Below are 16,891 nucleotides of genomic sequence, written 5' to 3' on the forward strand. Positions count from 1 at the left end.
GCCTTGACCAGCACCTGGCAAAACCGTTGGCCTGATCCCAACTGCGCCTCTGCTGTCTACCATCAGACGACAAAAAGCTCTGCTAACCTCCCATATGTGCATTTCACAAGTGCAGTAATCGGAAGATTCCGTGTCCCCTTCAATACAGAGTTAACACACTCGGATATGTTCGTCGTCATGTGGCCGAATCGTCTGCCTCCATCCTGGTGTTGGGTCCACTTATCGTATTCTAGTCGGTTGGCCCAATCACACATGGCCGGATTCTCAGTCCTCATAATATCAAACCAGTAGTCAAACTCTGCCTCAGTCTTGGCATACGCCGCATTCACGAGCAGCCGCCTTGCATCCTGGCCCTTGAAACTGAGAGCAAAATTAGCTACAACGTGTCGAATGCAATACGCTCGATATGCATGAGGCGGTAGCCAACCACTGTCTGGTACCTCCAGTGCAGCCTTAATGCCGTTGTGTCTGTTAGAGATCACCAGAATGCCTTCTTGTGGGGTCACATGTTGACGCAAGTGGGATAAGAAAAAAGTCCATGACTCAGCATTCTCCCCCTCAACAAGTGCAAACGCAACCGACAATATATTCGAGTTTTCATCTTGCACAATAGCCAGAAGCAAAGTCCAGCCATACTTCCCATGCAGATGCGTACCGTCAATGCTGATTAGTGGCTTGCAATATTCAAAAGCCTCAACGCATGGAGGGAATGTCCAGAAAAGACGATGAAAGTACTCTGTAGACTAATCAACCTCATCACCTACACGCACTGGAGAAGTCTTCAACAAAGCAACGGTTCCGTCCTTCGTTGCTTGCATCCCAAGGATCCACCGGGACAACTCGGCATATGACTCTTCCCAATCTCCGTAGATCTGTGCGACTGCCTTCTCCTTTGCCTTCCACACCTTCCTATAACTAGGTCTGAATCCGTAGGTGGACTCAGTAGCTTCTTGCAACACCTTTATCGTAACCGCTGCATCCGTCCTAACCAACGGATAGATCCTCGCACAAATTACGTGGTAATCGAGCTGTCGGTGGTCGCTCAAAATCGAAGTGGCCAGGCAAGTGTGAGCTCCGTTGTACCTTCTAACCTCCCAGTTACCCTTGCGCTGTCGAAGTGCCATGCAGATCATCCTCGTGCAGCCGTTTCCAAACTCTTTGCATCTCTCAACATACTTCAAATGATCTGATTCCATAACCCGATACTGAACTCCACGACGAATGCTATAATCCTTAACACTCATCACAACTTCCTCCTTAGTCTGGAAAGATTGACCAATCTGAAATTCCCCAGAAGTATTGCCCTCGTGTAATCCTTGGCCTCTGAAGGTGTGTGCCTCATCCGGTTCACCACTACCAACAAGACCAGTAATCAAACCAGGTGACCTAGCTGCCGGTGCTAGAAAAAGTGGAGGTGCAGCTAAGAGACTACCAGGTGCAACGACAGGCATCGAAGTAGAAGCACCCCTACCGTCATCGACTGAGAATTTGGCGCTGAAGCCCCGGAACTATCGACACCGTCTTCCAACTTGGCAAACAACTCGTGTATTCTCACCTCTGGAAAACTCCGCCGACAATGAAACAAGACCTCCATGTCTTCATCCGACCCTATCACAAATGTTTCATACTGCACACCACTTGACACAACAGCCATCGGAATCTTGTAGAACACCTTCTTCACGAACTTGGCCCCACACAACCCTGTCTTCTGCAATATGTTCCTCTTCAGATCCGACAAAGTATCAGTCGAACGGATAAAAACGCTCAGCGGTTCTTTATCAGTAAACTTAACACCATGCCTATTACTTTTTTTTTTACCAGAGCAGTAGACTAGAACCAACAAGCTCTCCTCACTATCCATTTGTGAAAGTATGAAAATGATTCTCTACAAATGCCTCACTCCCTATTTTGAGTGGTATATATATGCTAATTTGACAAAGCATAAATTACTAGACCCCTGTAGCGGTTTATATACGTTTGCAAATCACACATAAACCGCGACACCCCTACCGCGGATTATGTGAAGGTTTGCTTCAAACGTAAACCGCAACACCCCTGTAGCGAATTATGTGCATTCATAAACCGCAAGACCCTTATCACGATTTACATAGTTTATGAAAAAAATACATTTTAATATCTATTTTACAAAATGTGTATTCTAATAAAATATTTATTCTAGTAAATTCTCCTAACTAAAATGATTAAATGATGTTACCTTTTTGTATGTTGTCTATGTAGTAATAAAAGTGCTTACTCCTTTCTTACAACTATAATTTTTGATGTTATATACCTAAAATCGTTGATTATCGCATTCAACGTTTTCAGAATAAAGAACAATTTTTGTTATATATATTGTAATAATTTATATTTAAATAGTAACATACATAAATTCATTGTATACTAAAAATATATAAAATAATGAGTGACTGTATTATTTGTACATATGTCTTATTTTGAGTAGTCTGAAAATTTGTGTTCAACACGACTCTTATTTTTCTCTACAACCGTATACCTTGTACGTATAATAATTCTCAATTTTATTAACGTTGTTAAGAAAAATAATATACCACATAAAAAAATAGGAAAGTTAGAGAAATAAAAAATAAAAAATATTATTTACACATTAAAATTAATAATAAGAATTTAAAATTAATTATTATATATTTATATATATATATATATATATATATATATATATATAATTTAAATCATTTTTAATATATATGACAATTAATTTGAGTGTATTGAAAAAAATAAGAAAAAGTGTGCGGTACGGTATATGTGAGATATGTGGCAAGAGAAGGGAGCGTGGAGGGAGGAAATCGAAATCTGCAGTGAGGGCTCTGTTCCCCTGCCAGGCTGTCTATATGACCCAGCAGAGCACCCTCCCATTCACATTCTTCACTCTCACCACCTTCCTTCTCCCTTCCCACCTCTCCCCCTACCCACCCATAGTCCCATATTTACACCTGATTACTATAATTCATTTTAGTAATTTTATTTTAATTATTATTAGGAAGGCGGTGGGATGGCAGGATGTGGTTTAGAAACAAGAGCCATTCGTGTGTGGGTCAGACAACAACACCACATCATACATATCATTATCAGATTATTAGAGTTACTCGACCCTATTAACAACCGGGTCCTCCCAAATAAAATCCCCCCACGTTTTTTCAATTCTCTTTCACAATCACCTTTTAATTTCCTCTCTTTTCTCCCTCCCTCCCTCACTCACTCTCTTAGCTTCAACTCACCACTCACCAATTATCATAATCCCTTCTTCTCTCTCAGCTCTCTCTCTCTCTCTCTATATATATATATATAACAACAATAACACACCGCAATAAACACTAAGAAGAAGAAGAAGAAGAAGAATGGGAGTAGAGCCACGAACACCAAGCTCTGAAACGGAAACAGAAACAGTAGAAACTGGAAGAAGCACTGCCACATGTGCTTCACCACCATCAACACCAACTCTCACATCGAGCAAGAAGCGATCAAGGCAAAGCAATAAAAATGACAATGACAGGAATGCTAACACTAACAGCAAGCACCCTATATACAGAGGGGTCAGAATGCGCACGTGGGGAAAATGGGTCTCCGAAATTCGGGAGCCACGCAAAAAGAGCCGCATCTGGCTCGGAACCTTCGCCACCGCCGACATGGCCGCGCGTGCACACGACGCCGCCGCTCTCACCATCAAAGGCTCCTCCGCCATCCTCAACTTCCCCGAACTCGCACCCTCTCTCCCCCGCCCCGCCTCCAACTCCCCCCGCGACGTCCAGGCAGCCGCCGCCAAAGCCGCCGCAATGATTCCCCCTCCTCCTGCTCCTACTCCTACTACTCCTCCTCCACCGCCGGAGGATGAATCCTCTTCCTCTTCCACCACCACCACCACTACCACCTCCGAGGATGAGGAGCTTGGCGAAATCGTTGAGCTTCCTCCGCTTGGAAACAGCTTCGAAGTAGCTGAAGTAGATCCGAGTGGGATCAACGATCTTGATCAGTTGGTGTTCTTCGATCCGTTTGACGGTAACTGTTACCCTTGGAATCAGGGAAGCATTTATGATGATCACGATCATGATTGTTATGGCTGCTTCATTAATCATAACAATAATAATAACAGCAGCAACATCATGATGTCAATGCTGCTCGAGTCAGATTCTGTTCTTCCTTCTTCTCCTTCTAATCTTTCTATTTCTTCTTCTTCTTCTTTTTCTTCTTCCCTTCAATGTTCTCTCTGGCAACACTAATAATGTTATTGCACAAGAGTTGCAGTCTCATCATCTTTTTTTTTTTTTTTTTACTTTTTCTGGTGGAATTAACTTTAGCTCTCTGTCAATTTTGTTTTCTTTTTTTGAAGGGCTAAATATATAATATAATTTCTTAATAAGATATATTTTTCTGGTGGAATTGTGTTTTATAGTCATATATAGTGTGTATTATATGAGAGACTATGGTGTGTTCTAATAGGAGACAAAAGAAAATTAAAAGCACTGTTTTGTACTGTGTTTATTATTACTTATTTTTGTGAAAGATGTTATGAAAATAAGAGATATATAATAATAATAAATCATCATTCAACTACTTGCTTGTTCATTTCATAGATATAATGTTATTTTAAAAAAATATTATATAATGATGATTTACATAGAGTAAAAATTTTATAATTCTCCTCTTTAATTTTTGCTTGCACTGTACTGTGTACAATGCTAATCTCAGAAATAATGTGGGTTCAATTCAATGGTTTTAGCTATGAAGTATGAACCATAGTTGCTTGTGATATAGCATATACGGTCAAAGTTTGGGTCAATATCATTATCATGATGATGATGATGATGATGATGCAAGTTAAATGAAGAGTAAAAAAAGAAAAAATTCTACGTTTAAAAAGTAGTTCAGACGGGCTTGCATGATATAGTTTTGCTTTTCAAAGACAAGAATAAAGGTTAAAAGTAGATTCTTCAATTTAATTAATTTTTTTTAATTTGGCTTTTTTACAGCTCATTAATTCTCTTTCCTCCTCCTTCTTCTTCTGTTCTTTTTTATTTCTATTTTTTAATTTTTTTAACCGTATAGACACACACCTTGGGTCCATACAAAATCAGTACCTTAAACATGGGGCTTCCATTATTATTTTTCTAGATGTTAACAAAATTCCAAAGTCTTGATCTATCATATGATTGAATAAAATGATTAACCCGCCCTTGGATTCGTAAATTTACATTACCTAATAATGTGGCTGGAAATATATATATATATTTAAAAGATAATAAAAAATTAATTTCAATAATTTAAAATTATTTTATTTAATATTTATTAATTATTATTAAAATAATTTTATAATTTTAAAAATATAATAAATATATAATTATATAAAATAATTTGAGAGATATTTTTTTAGTATTACCGATATATGGGAGTTTAATTTTGACCCCATAGTATATACAGCTAGCAACAAGTTTATATAACACGCAACGCGGCTTTTCATGTCTTACAATTTTCCTTTGGTCATTGCAATATTCGACAAAAACTAGTGCTTGCTTATCCAATTCTGCAAATTGTATTATTAAAGTACGTAACATTTAATAATAATAAATTAATAACATTTGTACCAAAAAGATTATTTAAAATTTAACCCAAGTTAAATCATATCATAGCATTATTATGTGCGTGAGTTGTAGACTTGTATGTGTGGGGATTTGAATGGAAGATGGATGTATCATGTATCAGTGACAACAGTAATCTTAAGATTAAAGATAGACCATTTGAGTTAAAATATTTCAAATATTATGTGGAAGCTAAGGAGTTAATTGGCCTTATATATATATAAATAAATTTAACTCTAATGTTTCTATATTTGGCTATTTGCTAGTTGTTTTGATAGGGTAGCTATAGCTATTTTAATTAAAAGCATGACAATTTGTTATCGTTCTTTTATTAATTGGTACCTAAAAATCTTAAGGAAAAAGTTGAAACTAGCTAGCTATCACTTTTGTTTTTTTTTCCTCCTCTCTTTTTTTTTTTTTACTACTTAATTATTGGTTAAGATAAATACCTGATATCTACTTTGGTTGTGGGGTTCTATTAGCTCTTTCTAGTGATAATTGCTTTTCTTTGCCGTTGTTGGATCTCTGAACTTTACAATATGTGGCCACAAGCTCAAAATCCTTAAGCATTGTCACTCAAAAAAAAAAAAAAAAAAAAAACATTTATGATCTTCATTATGGGTGTCATTAGTTAAGCCGTTTTTCCAATTATTTTTAAGAGGAACGATTCTTTATTATTGCTTCCATATAGGTCATATATATAATATAAAACCATGATAAATATTACAAAAATTTAGTCATCACTAAATTAATTATACGTATAAAATATAAAATATATATTAAAAATAAATTAAATATATAATAATTATTTTTTGTGTATATATAATATGGTATCAATTAATTACGTGATTATTATAAACCAAGATATAGGTTTCTTTGGATGGTAAATTAAAACCGAGATGGGTCAAAGCTAGATTCTTATCTGGTCAGCTCACTGTGACAAGGATCCCAACACAATAAACTTAGAATAATTATAAAATAAATAAATTACATATAATTAATGAGTTACAAAATCTTGAAAGAATCAATATTATAAAGTATTAGTATAAGACTATTTTAAAGGTATTAACTTTTGATGTGAGTTTTTTTTTCCAGATATTGATCTTTCAAAACTTGTGAGATTACAACACATCCTATATGTAAAGATAAGAATCAAATCACCTTACTCATACAAAATGAGCTCCATTAAAAAATGTAACATCTACTTTGATACAGTACTCCTTTATTTTTATTTTTTTAGGGTATGCATGTTTGGCTCGGGATTAATATTTTGGTAAAGACTTTTACATATAAATTCTATATATATAATTTAGGAAAGTTTTTAAAGGTATTCGAAACACTGATGCTTCAATAATCTTAATAGTTAGATTTTAATTAATATATATTATATATATTATTTATAATTAAAATTAACATTTAAAATTATTGGAACATTGGTATACTTGATATATTTAAAATTCTTCCTATAATTTAATACAATAACAAATTTATTCATAAATAAAAAATTTTAAACAAATTAAATCGAACGAGTAGTACAATATAATAAAAGTCTTTAAGACAGCATTTGATGGAGAGACAGAGACTGAAAGACTGAGACTGAGAGATAGAGACTAATTCAGAGACTGAAATAAATTTCAGTATTCTGTTTGGTACAAAGTGAGAGACAGAAATTGAAACAAGAATGAAATTTTAATTTAATTTGCACAAAAGGTAAAATTGAAATTAATTAATTGAAATGAGGGTATTTTAGATATAAAATGTTATTAAAGTTTCAATCTCCATCTCTAAAATTTTAGTCCATTGTGTCTCCACTTTTTGAAGGTACTGAAATACTGAAATTTTGGAGACAGAGACAAAAATTTTAGTACCAGTCTTTGGACAACAAATATGATACTGAATCTCAGTCTCTTAATATTTGTTTCAGTACCTCAAAACAAACGCTACATAAGAGAGAAATACACTAAAGAAGAATTTCATGCATTCCAAAAATATTAGTATTCTATTAATTTTGATTATTAATTTTAGTTATAATATATATATTAATTAATACTAAAAATATTGAAATACCGGTATTACTGGAATATTTTAAAATTTTGTTATGATATATATCATACGTATTAAAGCTCCTGATTTGAGATGTTCTTTAACAGCTTCTTTTCATGAATCTGGAACACAAGTGATTGTACCTTAACAGGACAACCTGGAAGCTAAGAAAGGGTCCCTTCTTTGAACCAATTCTTTTGCTGCGATGCTGGAAACGAAAGAATAAATAAATAAACATATATAGGTCCCTTTTGTATAATTAAATAAGCCTACTTGTCACCATTCGGTATTTTTGTTACCTTGATCTATTTCCATGCATGTACTATTGACTGCGTTAAATTGTAATATTAATTATTTTATTGGCAGACTACTATCCATTGGTAAATTCTTTGTGCGCATGAAGATTAATGCCAATATGACATAGTTCGGCATCCAGCAGGAAGGGACCAAATATTCATATCCAATTTTTGGTATACAGCTCTTTAATTATTACTGGTCAAAAAAGAAATGAATATAAAACTTTTTTATTAAGTGAAATTTTTTAGGATAGTAATTTTTATTTTTTTTTTTTGTTATCACATAAATATTAGATTATTTTAAAAAAATATAAATATAAATTATTGTGACTAAGTACTGACTAAAAATAATAATAATTACTAATCATGTAAGATTGCTCCTTTATTAATAATATACTAGCCAGTGCCTATTCATCCGTTTTGATGTTTTTAAAAGTATGGGCAATTATCTTTTTTAAAATAATGGTATTTTTTCAAGTGTAGGCATTTAGTTTTAAAATAAAAATACTATGTGTATATAAAAAAACACTTGTTATTAACTTAGTTACTATTATTTTTATATATATATATTATTTCATATATTTTTAATATATATTTTATATTTTAATATATATTTTTTATAAATAATTAATTTAATAACTAATTTTAGTATATATATAATATAATTAATTTAAAAATATATTTTTAAAAGTATTATCATGAAATAACTTTTTTTAAGAGTACAGTAGTTTAAAGTTTAAACTAATAAAAAAAACAGATAAATTATTATATTTTTAGTATGCTCTTTTAAGTAAGATTTTTTTTGAATTTGTTTTAATTTTTGTATAATTTTTTTTATTTATCTTATACTATTTTTTTTATTTTAAAAATAAAAATAATTCTAAACCTTTCAATTATATAAACTCTTATACTATATCATGAAATTATTTTTATAAAAAATTTAAACTAATAAAAGAATACATAAAATAAATAATTATATTTCTAAACTTTCTCCTCAATACAAGAAAAGATGCTGTTGTTATGAACTTAAGTTTTCTCTTTAGGATTGAGAATTTACATACGATCGACAAAAGGATACCAACTATGTACAGAGTGAGGCATTTCCTTTATATATATTTGATCATATAAAATTTACACTCAAATCAGCTATTAAATTAGTTAATATAAAAATATATTAAAATATAAAATACATAATTAAATTAAATTAAATTATACATATATTTATATAATAATTAATTTTAGTAATTAATTTTAATGTATAAATAATTTTTTTTTACATATTAGATGGTGTTTATTCCCATATATATTGGGAGTGTGCAAAAATACAAAGAGAGAGAAAAAAAAAACTAATATGTAGATCCTTTTTCTTTTTTGCAATGAATGTTTTCTGTATTTTATGATTATATTAATATGTATGATAAGGGTAGATATTGTATATAACAATATTATATAAATTAAGGCAATTAATTTAAAATTATTATTTTAAAATATTTTTATTTACATAATAGCATTTAATTAAATATTAATAATTAAAAGAATTTAAACTAACAATATTGTAAACGAAGCAGAGATAGGAGAGAGCGCACATAGATGAAATTGCTATATTGGTTTTCATTCAATACTTGTCACAGCCTTGGTATTTATAATATTAGGATCAAGAATGATATCAAGATTCTCCTAACTACTTTTTTAACTGACAAAACAAATTTACTATTTATTTCCATATACACTTATAAACCTCTTCTTTCCGCGCAAATTTAGGGTGGCTTTGAAGCAGCCTAAGTTTGTTTTTAAATTTCGCAAATAACTTTGTTAACTCTATCTCTAACAAAATAGAGGATTGCATCTATTATATCTATTATATTTTATAACCAAAATGTGCCACATATTACTTTTTCATTGTAATTGAAATTAAATATTTTCTTTTAAAATTAAGGAATTTTTCTCTCTTTTTTACTAATTTTACAACCAAAATGTGTCACATATTATTCTCTCATTGTAATTGAAATTAAATATTTTCCTCCAAAATTAAAGAATTCTCTCCTCCTCCTTACTAATTTTACAACCAAAATGTGTCACGTGTCATTTCTTCATTGCAACTGAAATCAAATCTTTTCCTCCAAAATTAAAGAGTTCTCTTCTCCTCTCTCTTCCTTTCTCTATTTCTCTCATTCCTTCAACCACTCTATCTATTTTATATATCATTATCAATATTAATGACTAATTACTTATTTGATAATCAAAATGTGCAATATAATATTCTTTACTTGCATTAAAATTAAAATTAAAATTGAAATATATCTATATTATGTATCATATATTACTATCTAATTTAATAATCAAATGTGTCACATGACACTCTCTTATTAAATTTGAGAGAAAATATTTTTTTAGAATTAATAAACTCCCTTCCTAAATTCTCTCATCTACCTCTCTCCATTTTTTTTATTTCTCTATACTATTTTTACTCTATATATAATTTATATCTTATATTAGTACTTTGACAAATTAAAATATGTCATTTGATATTTTTTATAATTAAAATAAAATTTTTTCTTTCAAAATTAACAAACTCTCACTCTCACTCTCATTCTTCATCTTTATCGTTCTCTCTTTTCTCTCATTCTCTATTTTTTCTATTTTTCTCTTCTACCGGAAACAAAATTAATAAAACAATATAATTTAAATAAAAATATTATTATTGTTATTATATACATAGTTTTTTTTATTTAATTTTAAATTTTCACCGCTTATCTTTCTAATCTATATTTTTATTTCTCTTCTTTCAAATATTCATTACATATAATTTAGAGAGAATACTAATGTTATAATTAAAAATTAGAATCAAGATTCAATTGTTTTAAAATAAATTAATTTTGAGTTAACTTTATAATTATCAATATAATTTTTTATACTAATATCTAATTATATTTTTATATACACAGGGAGAAAATATATTATTTTTAAATAGCAAGTATAAACATTAATTATTTTTATTTATGCAACAAACTTAACAGTTAACACCTAATTAAATGTAAAAATATACAAGTTAAATTATTTTAAATTTTAGATGACGAATGTTAAAATTAATTATTAATAAAAAATTAGATTTTTTCATATAAAAATAATAACTAAAAATCTTACTATTTGATTTTTATTTATAGATACCTTGGTCTTTTTAGTTAGAGACTTTTATCAATCTACGATTTTTTTTATAAAAGTAATTTGACTTTATAAATCTTTTGTGTTATACATAATCTATACTGTTAGAATAAAATAGACTATAATTTTAAAAAATTTATATTTCCATAATATTATTACGGGTAAAAATACTAGTTAGATTATATATGCCAATGCCAAGAAGCAATAGCTCAAATGGCATAGTCTCCCCATACTCAATTAAGAGGTTGCGGGTTCGAATCTCCATATCTTCGGTAAAAAAAAAAAAAAAAATTATATATGCCAATAGCACAGCAGACATTACCACAATATACGGTTGGGACTGTCTTGCAAAGTTGTTTCATTTCAAATAGCAATTATTGAATCCAAATTAATTACATGAAGATATATAGTGGCTAATGCACAAAACTCTGCTTTTGCTGAATTGTGACTTACTACTTGTTGTTTTGTGCTTTTTCAAGAAATTAAGTTCGAGCCATAGTACACGCAAAATTCATAAATTGATTTGCGATCATCAAAGTCAGACGCTCTCAGTCCAAACCTATAAAAATAATAAGATGCAAATTATGAGACTTTTTAAATTGAAAACTAATATGTATCATGACTGATAAGTATCTCAAAATCCATTTTATTGATGTCCAGTGTTTAGAGGGATTAGATTAATATTGACTAAGTTTGTTAATAGAATAAGTAACACATTAGAGTGGCCAAAATATTGATGATAAATAGTTATTAAAATACAATGAGTAAGTAACACATTAGGGTAATCAAAAGCTATTTTAAAAATAGAAACACGTTTGAAATTTGTGCATGTCATATTCAGTCTTGTCTCATTGCAAAGCATGAAACTAAAATTCACATTGTTATCTCTTGCAAAGCATGAAATACAAATTTAATATTACATTAAAATGAAGATATTTTGCAATTCCATAATTATTTTAAAGGGTTTCAACTTTATATATATGAAAAGCAGCTCTTGTTTAAAACACATATAATTAGTACAATTACATTATTAGCTAGGCATTCCATTTGATGCAAATGCAGCTCCCAAAAGTTATATATATTATTTGTTTACATGGTTTTATCATATACTTTTTGTTAATTCCATTAAACTCTAGCACAAGAGTATTTAATTAATTTGGAGAGGGAAAAAAAATGGTAGGTGGACGCACAAATACAAATAGTGGCTTTTGTTTCAATAATTGAGGAGCAGCCTTAACCCATTTCTCATTCCCTATTCAAAATAATCACAATTTTCATTCCCACCTATATATATGTGAGTTTACAAGTCAAACCTTCATGTCCCCATTACATTAGCTGTAAGATGTGAGGGGTAAAGGACTAAGGACCCATTGCTAGATTGCTTTGCTCATCACCATTCTTCTCTTCTCTTCTAGTACAAGATTTTGGTGCATTATTATTATTATTATTATTATTATTATTATTATTATTCAAAATTGAAAATGAATTTTAAAAATAAAAAGATTGGTAAAGTGAAAAAATGAGAGATAGATTAGTCGATATTAAATTTGTAACTTTATTCAAATGCCATCTTCACTCTCTTGATTAGCTAGCCTTCCAATAATCTAACTGCAATAATGACATCAAAAATTAAAAGTAGAATTATTTAATTACATTTGACTCTCTTGATCTTATTGTAATGTTTCTAATTTCATTTTTTTTTTAAATGTGTATATCAGTTGCTTTTATAATTTTTATTAACAAAAAATAGCACATATTTTATAGTTAAGGCTTAGGACTTTAGGTCACTACATATTTTAGACAATTTAAAAAAGATATAATTAAATACTGTAAACATCATTTTGAAAGTTTTAATAAGAACATCAATCTATACAATAATATCAAAATTCAATGAACAAATTAAAATACATACATGAAATAGAAGTCAAAGGTATAAAGTAAAATTAACAAGGGCATAAATTAAATACATGTGCATGCATCATGTCATTACATGTGGATGCTTTGAGAACTGAGTTTTATTTTAATAAATAAAAACTAATGCTAAACTTTACTGCATGCTACTCCTACAGGCTACAATAAATAATAAGATCATGAATACAACTGAGGATATCGTTGATGCATTTTGACTTGGGTAGACTTATCAAAACAAACGTATTTTATTGAGACCAAGGTCATATATTTTGCTGTCACACGTGCTCTTTGATTCCACAGTTGACCTCTAATTATTGATGGAATTGTTTGGGAATTACAACATAATTAAGACGGGTCTATTTGCCTAGGTTTTAATATATATATATATATATATATATATATATATATATATATATGAATTTTATCGTATCTTTTACAAAGTAACATGTAATTTATTTTGTGTGATATATCACTTTTTAATTGGTTATTAGGTTAACCATGATTAGACTATTTTATAATTAAATTAATTTTTAAAATGGATAATTATGTAATTTTTTAAAGGATTAAAAATTGAAACATTGCTTTTTTCTCTAAATCATGTCCAGAAGATGCATGTATCCTAACTCTCTTAAATGACTTTCGATCTTTCGCTCCTCCTCCATTCCTTCATCCTCGTCGTGCCTCCCAAATAGCACTGCCTCGTTGATTGTAATCAAATTATAAGCCAACTGAATAACTAAAAAAACTGATAGAAAGTTTCAAGAACGCAAAGAAGAGAGAAAACCAACTTGTCAAAGCACGGCGAAGGAGAATTTGGCCAAGGTCGGTGCGCCCAGGGGTGACAGCAGCGACAAACGAGGACGCAATGACGAGAGATGCATGGGAGCAAGGAGACACGATGACACAGAGTAGGGGAGCCACAGACGCGACAACGCAGTGTTGGAGACGCATCGGAGCTGGCGAGACGAATCAAAGGAGACAGTGATCGTGACTTTTGGACTTTAGAGTTCGACCATTCGAGACTTCAGGAGAGGCATGAGGAAGAGTTGTTGAGTGATATTGAGAAAGAACGAGGAAGAAGAATTTAGGATTAGGAACATCGTTAACGTGATTTGAAAAATTAAAAAAATTAATTTTTAATTTTTTAGTAAATTATATATTTACCCCTTTTATTAAAAAATTAATTACAATATAATCTAATTATGGTTAAGAGAGTAACTCAAATTAAAAATAAATATTTAATTAAAATAAAATATATCATAAAAAATAATTTACATATTATTTTAAAAAGAGTTAATAGAAATATATATATATATATATATATATATATATATATAATTTTCCAGAAATTAAATGGAGGATTCGTCTGATAATGACATGTATGATTATTTATTAGTACCGTGTAGAAAATTCTAATAGGCGATTATCTCATCAGTGATTGCATAATCAATCACTTGCCTAAATCATTCTTTGATACTAAATCTCAATCATGTGATATCGAAAGGACTAATGTCTTTTTCTTTTTTTTCCAAATTAAAGAAAAGACTAATAGATCGATGTGACAATGGTGAACCAATTTTCCAAACACCACGATTCCATATTTATACATATGATCACATGGTTGTGAATATATATAGCGTAGCAGGCGCTACAAATCAATTACGACCCGATCTCGGTGCTTTGCTTTAGCATAAATACAACTATATAAACCATCATTATTATTATTATTATTATTATTATTATTATTATTATTATTATTATTATTATTATTATTATTATACTAAAATCAGTTATTATGTATTTATGTATAAATATATATGTTATTTAATTTATTTTTAAAATATATTTTATATTAATAATTAATTTTGATAATTAATTTTAATATACAATTAATATTTTTGTTATTATTATTATTAGAGATGCAACTAACCAAGTGAGAATTCATGAAATTATTATATATTAAGATCTTAATTAGTTGGCCTTACTAGTTAGCTTATTGTTAACTAGAAGCTGGCATGTTAAATATCTCAGCGCAGAATCTGCTGAAGAAGTGCTTTGCCCCTTAAACCCAAATAAAAAAATATGGAAAATTAAAGGAGCATATATTATTATTGTCATTTCACAAATTGTTGTTCTGTGTATTACTTCTAATTTATAGAACGTCAACCTTTTATATATATATACACGGATATAGAAAATTTTGACATATATAATATGATAAAATAAAATTTGTAATAATTTAATATAATGAGATTAAATTTAATAATACAATGGAAACAAATAAATATTATTATTATATACTATTAAAAAAAATAAATTTTAGTGAGAGTGCTTTCTCCTTCAATATTACATTCATCCGTCCACACACACATATATATCGCTTTTACTAAAATAACATATATACAAGTGCTGAATTATTTCTGGTGTGATTTTAAAATTACGAGTTTAATTTGTAAAATTAATCACTAATATAATTATCAAATTAAACAATTTATATTATACTTTTTGAATGCGTTTTTTTTTTTTTTTTGAGTTCTTTGTTAATACAAAATATTTGTAAATATAAATTTTAATATATATGTATAAGTGGTAATAAAAAGTTGTCGTGGAGTGGTCAATTTGGCGCCATTTATGTGCGATATAATATGTGATCTCTTGCAATCATAAGACAGGTAGGAAAGAAGTGTCACGAACACAATAATAGCTAAGAACCTGGACATTGAAATTAAATAATTCAAATAAGATAATAATAAGATATATCGTTGTTGGTAAGATATATAGTTGTTGGTTTTATTTGCAAACCGTCACGTGAATCGTAAGATTTAATATCATGGCGCTATAGCATTTTTAATGATAGGTACATATTCCATATGCTTTTGATAAATTATAATAACATTATGATTATGATTCGTTATTATGGTAGAAAATATTATACAAATACAAAAACAAAGATTATTATTATCAGTTCTACATTTATCAAAGATAAAATCTGTATATAATTTATAAGTACGAGATTTCGTATTTAATGAGTTAATTTTTTGAATTGAATAAAGTTCACTCAATTTAAATTCTAATATAAAATTAGAGCTTATTTGATCCAATAATAATATTGTTAGAAGTTCTAAATAGTTTACGTATAAGACATTTTTTATGATATAAATTAGTTTTTAGAGTTGAGTTAAATTCATTCAATTTCAATTCTAATAAAAGTAATATAGAAAGTTGTGTTTATATTCCTATTGCTTTCATTTTTTTTTTATTTTTGACAAAAAATAAAAAAAAATAACATTCTAAATATATAGGATTTGTTTTGTTAGATATATAACTATTTATTTATCTTCTTTTATCATCTTAAAGTTGTTGGAAAATTGATATCATGACATAATATTTAAATACATTTCTATAATCAAAAAAATTAAAATTTAATCCTTATTGAACTCTAAAAGAAAAAAAAATATAGTATAAGATAAATTAAAAAAAATTATAACAAAATTCATACAAATCTAAAGAAACTACTCTTGCATTATTGATGATAGAGTTGAAATTAAAAAGTCTGAGTCTTAGTTTAATTTTTGAAAGTTTATTACACTTAATTGATGGGTGAGCAGAGTTGATTTTGAAAGTTTGTTATAACTTCTTTCAATATTAGTACTATATATTGTAGCATAGTGTGGCTACTTGATATGTGAGTTATTGTAAAAAAAAAAAAAAATTAATATTGATATCGGTCTTTTCTTTTTCTCTTGATATTTATTAAATCACTCTTCCACCTTAGCCTATGACAACAATAAAAACGTCTTACGACCCACAAATTCAACCCAACAGAATACACAAATTAAATTATAATTTAGTCTTTATCTTATCTTATAG

At 29.1% G+C, this 16,891-nt stretch overlaps 2 protein-coding genes across 2 annotated transcripts; one reads left to right on the forward strand and one right to left on the reverse strand.

The window, feature by feature from the left end:
• Positions 1 to 62: 62 nt before the first annotated feature.
• LOC112749230 (uncharacterized) lies at positions 63 to 1,861 on the reverse strand. Its single transcript, XM_025797490.1, has 3 exons — positions 1,556 to 1,861; positions 765 to 1,508; positions 63 to 674 (listed from the first exon to the last, which is right to left on the reverse strand). Exons 1-3 carry the CDS (start codon positions 1,859 to 1,861, stop codon positions 63 to 65), a joined length of 1,662 nt encoding a protein of 553 aa, XP_025653275.1.
• Positions 1,862 to 2,994: 1,133 nt separating this feature from the next.
• Positions 2,995 to 4,413, forward strand: LOC112751247 (dehydration-responsive element-binding protein 3). The gene has a single exon (XM_025800321.2). The coding sequence runs from the start codon at positions 3,375 to 3,377 to the stop codon at positions 4,251 to 4,253; it is 879 nt and encodes a 292-aa protein (XP_025656106.1). The 5' UTR covers positions 2,995 to 3,374; the 3' UTR covers positions 4,254 to 4,413.
• The last annotated feature ends 12,478 nt before the right edge of the window (positions 4,414 to 16,891 follow it).

The sequence above is a fragment of the Arachis hypogaea genome, chromosome 15 (assembly GCF_003086295.3).
Source record: "Arachis hypogaea cultivar Tifrunner chromosome 15, arahy.Tifrunner.gnm2.J5K5, whole genome shotgun sequence".
NCBI classification, from domain to species: Eukaryota; Viridiplantae; Streptophyta; class Magnoliopsida; order Fabales; family Fabaceae; genus Arachis; species Arachis hypogaea.

Excerpts from the sequence above, each read along its gene's own strand:
- LOC112749230 (XM_025797490.1), bottom strand. The coding sequence starts at position 1,861 with ATGGATAGTGAGGAGAGCTTGTTGGTTCTAGTCTACTGCTCTGGTAAA. Across the intron at positions 1,509-1,555 it reads GTCGGCGGAGTTTTCCAGAG|TTCCGGGGCTTCAGCGCCAA; the intron begins GTGAGAATACAC and ends CGGTGTCGATAG. Across the intron at positions 675-764 it reads TGAAGACTTCTCCAGTGCGT|CCACTAATCAGCATTGACGG; the intron begins GTAGGTGATGAG and ends GAATATTGCAAG.
- LOC112751247 (XM_025800321.2), top strand. The coding sequence starts at position 3,375 with ATGGGAGTAGAGCCACGAACACCAAGCTCTGAAACGGAAACAGAAACA.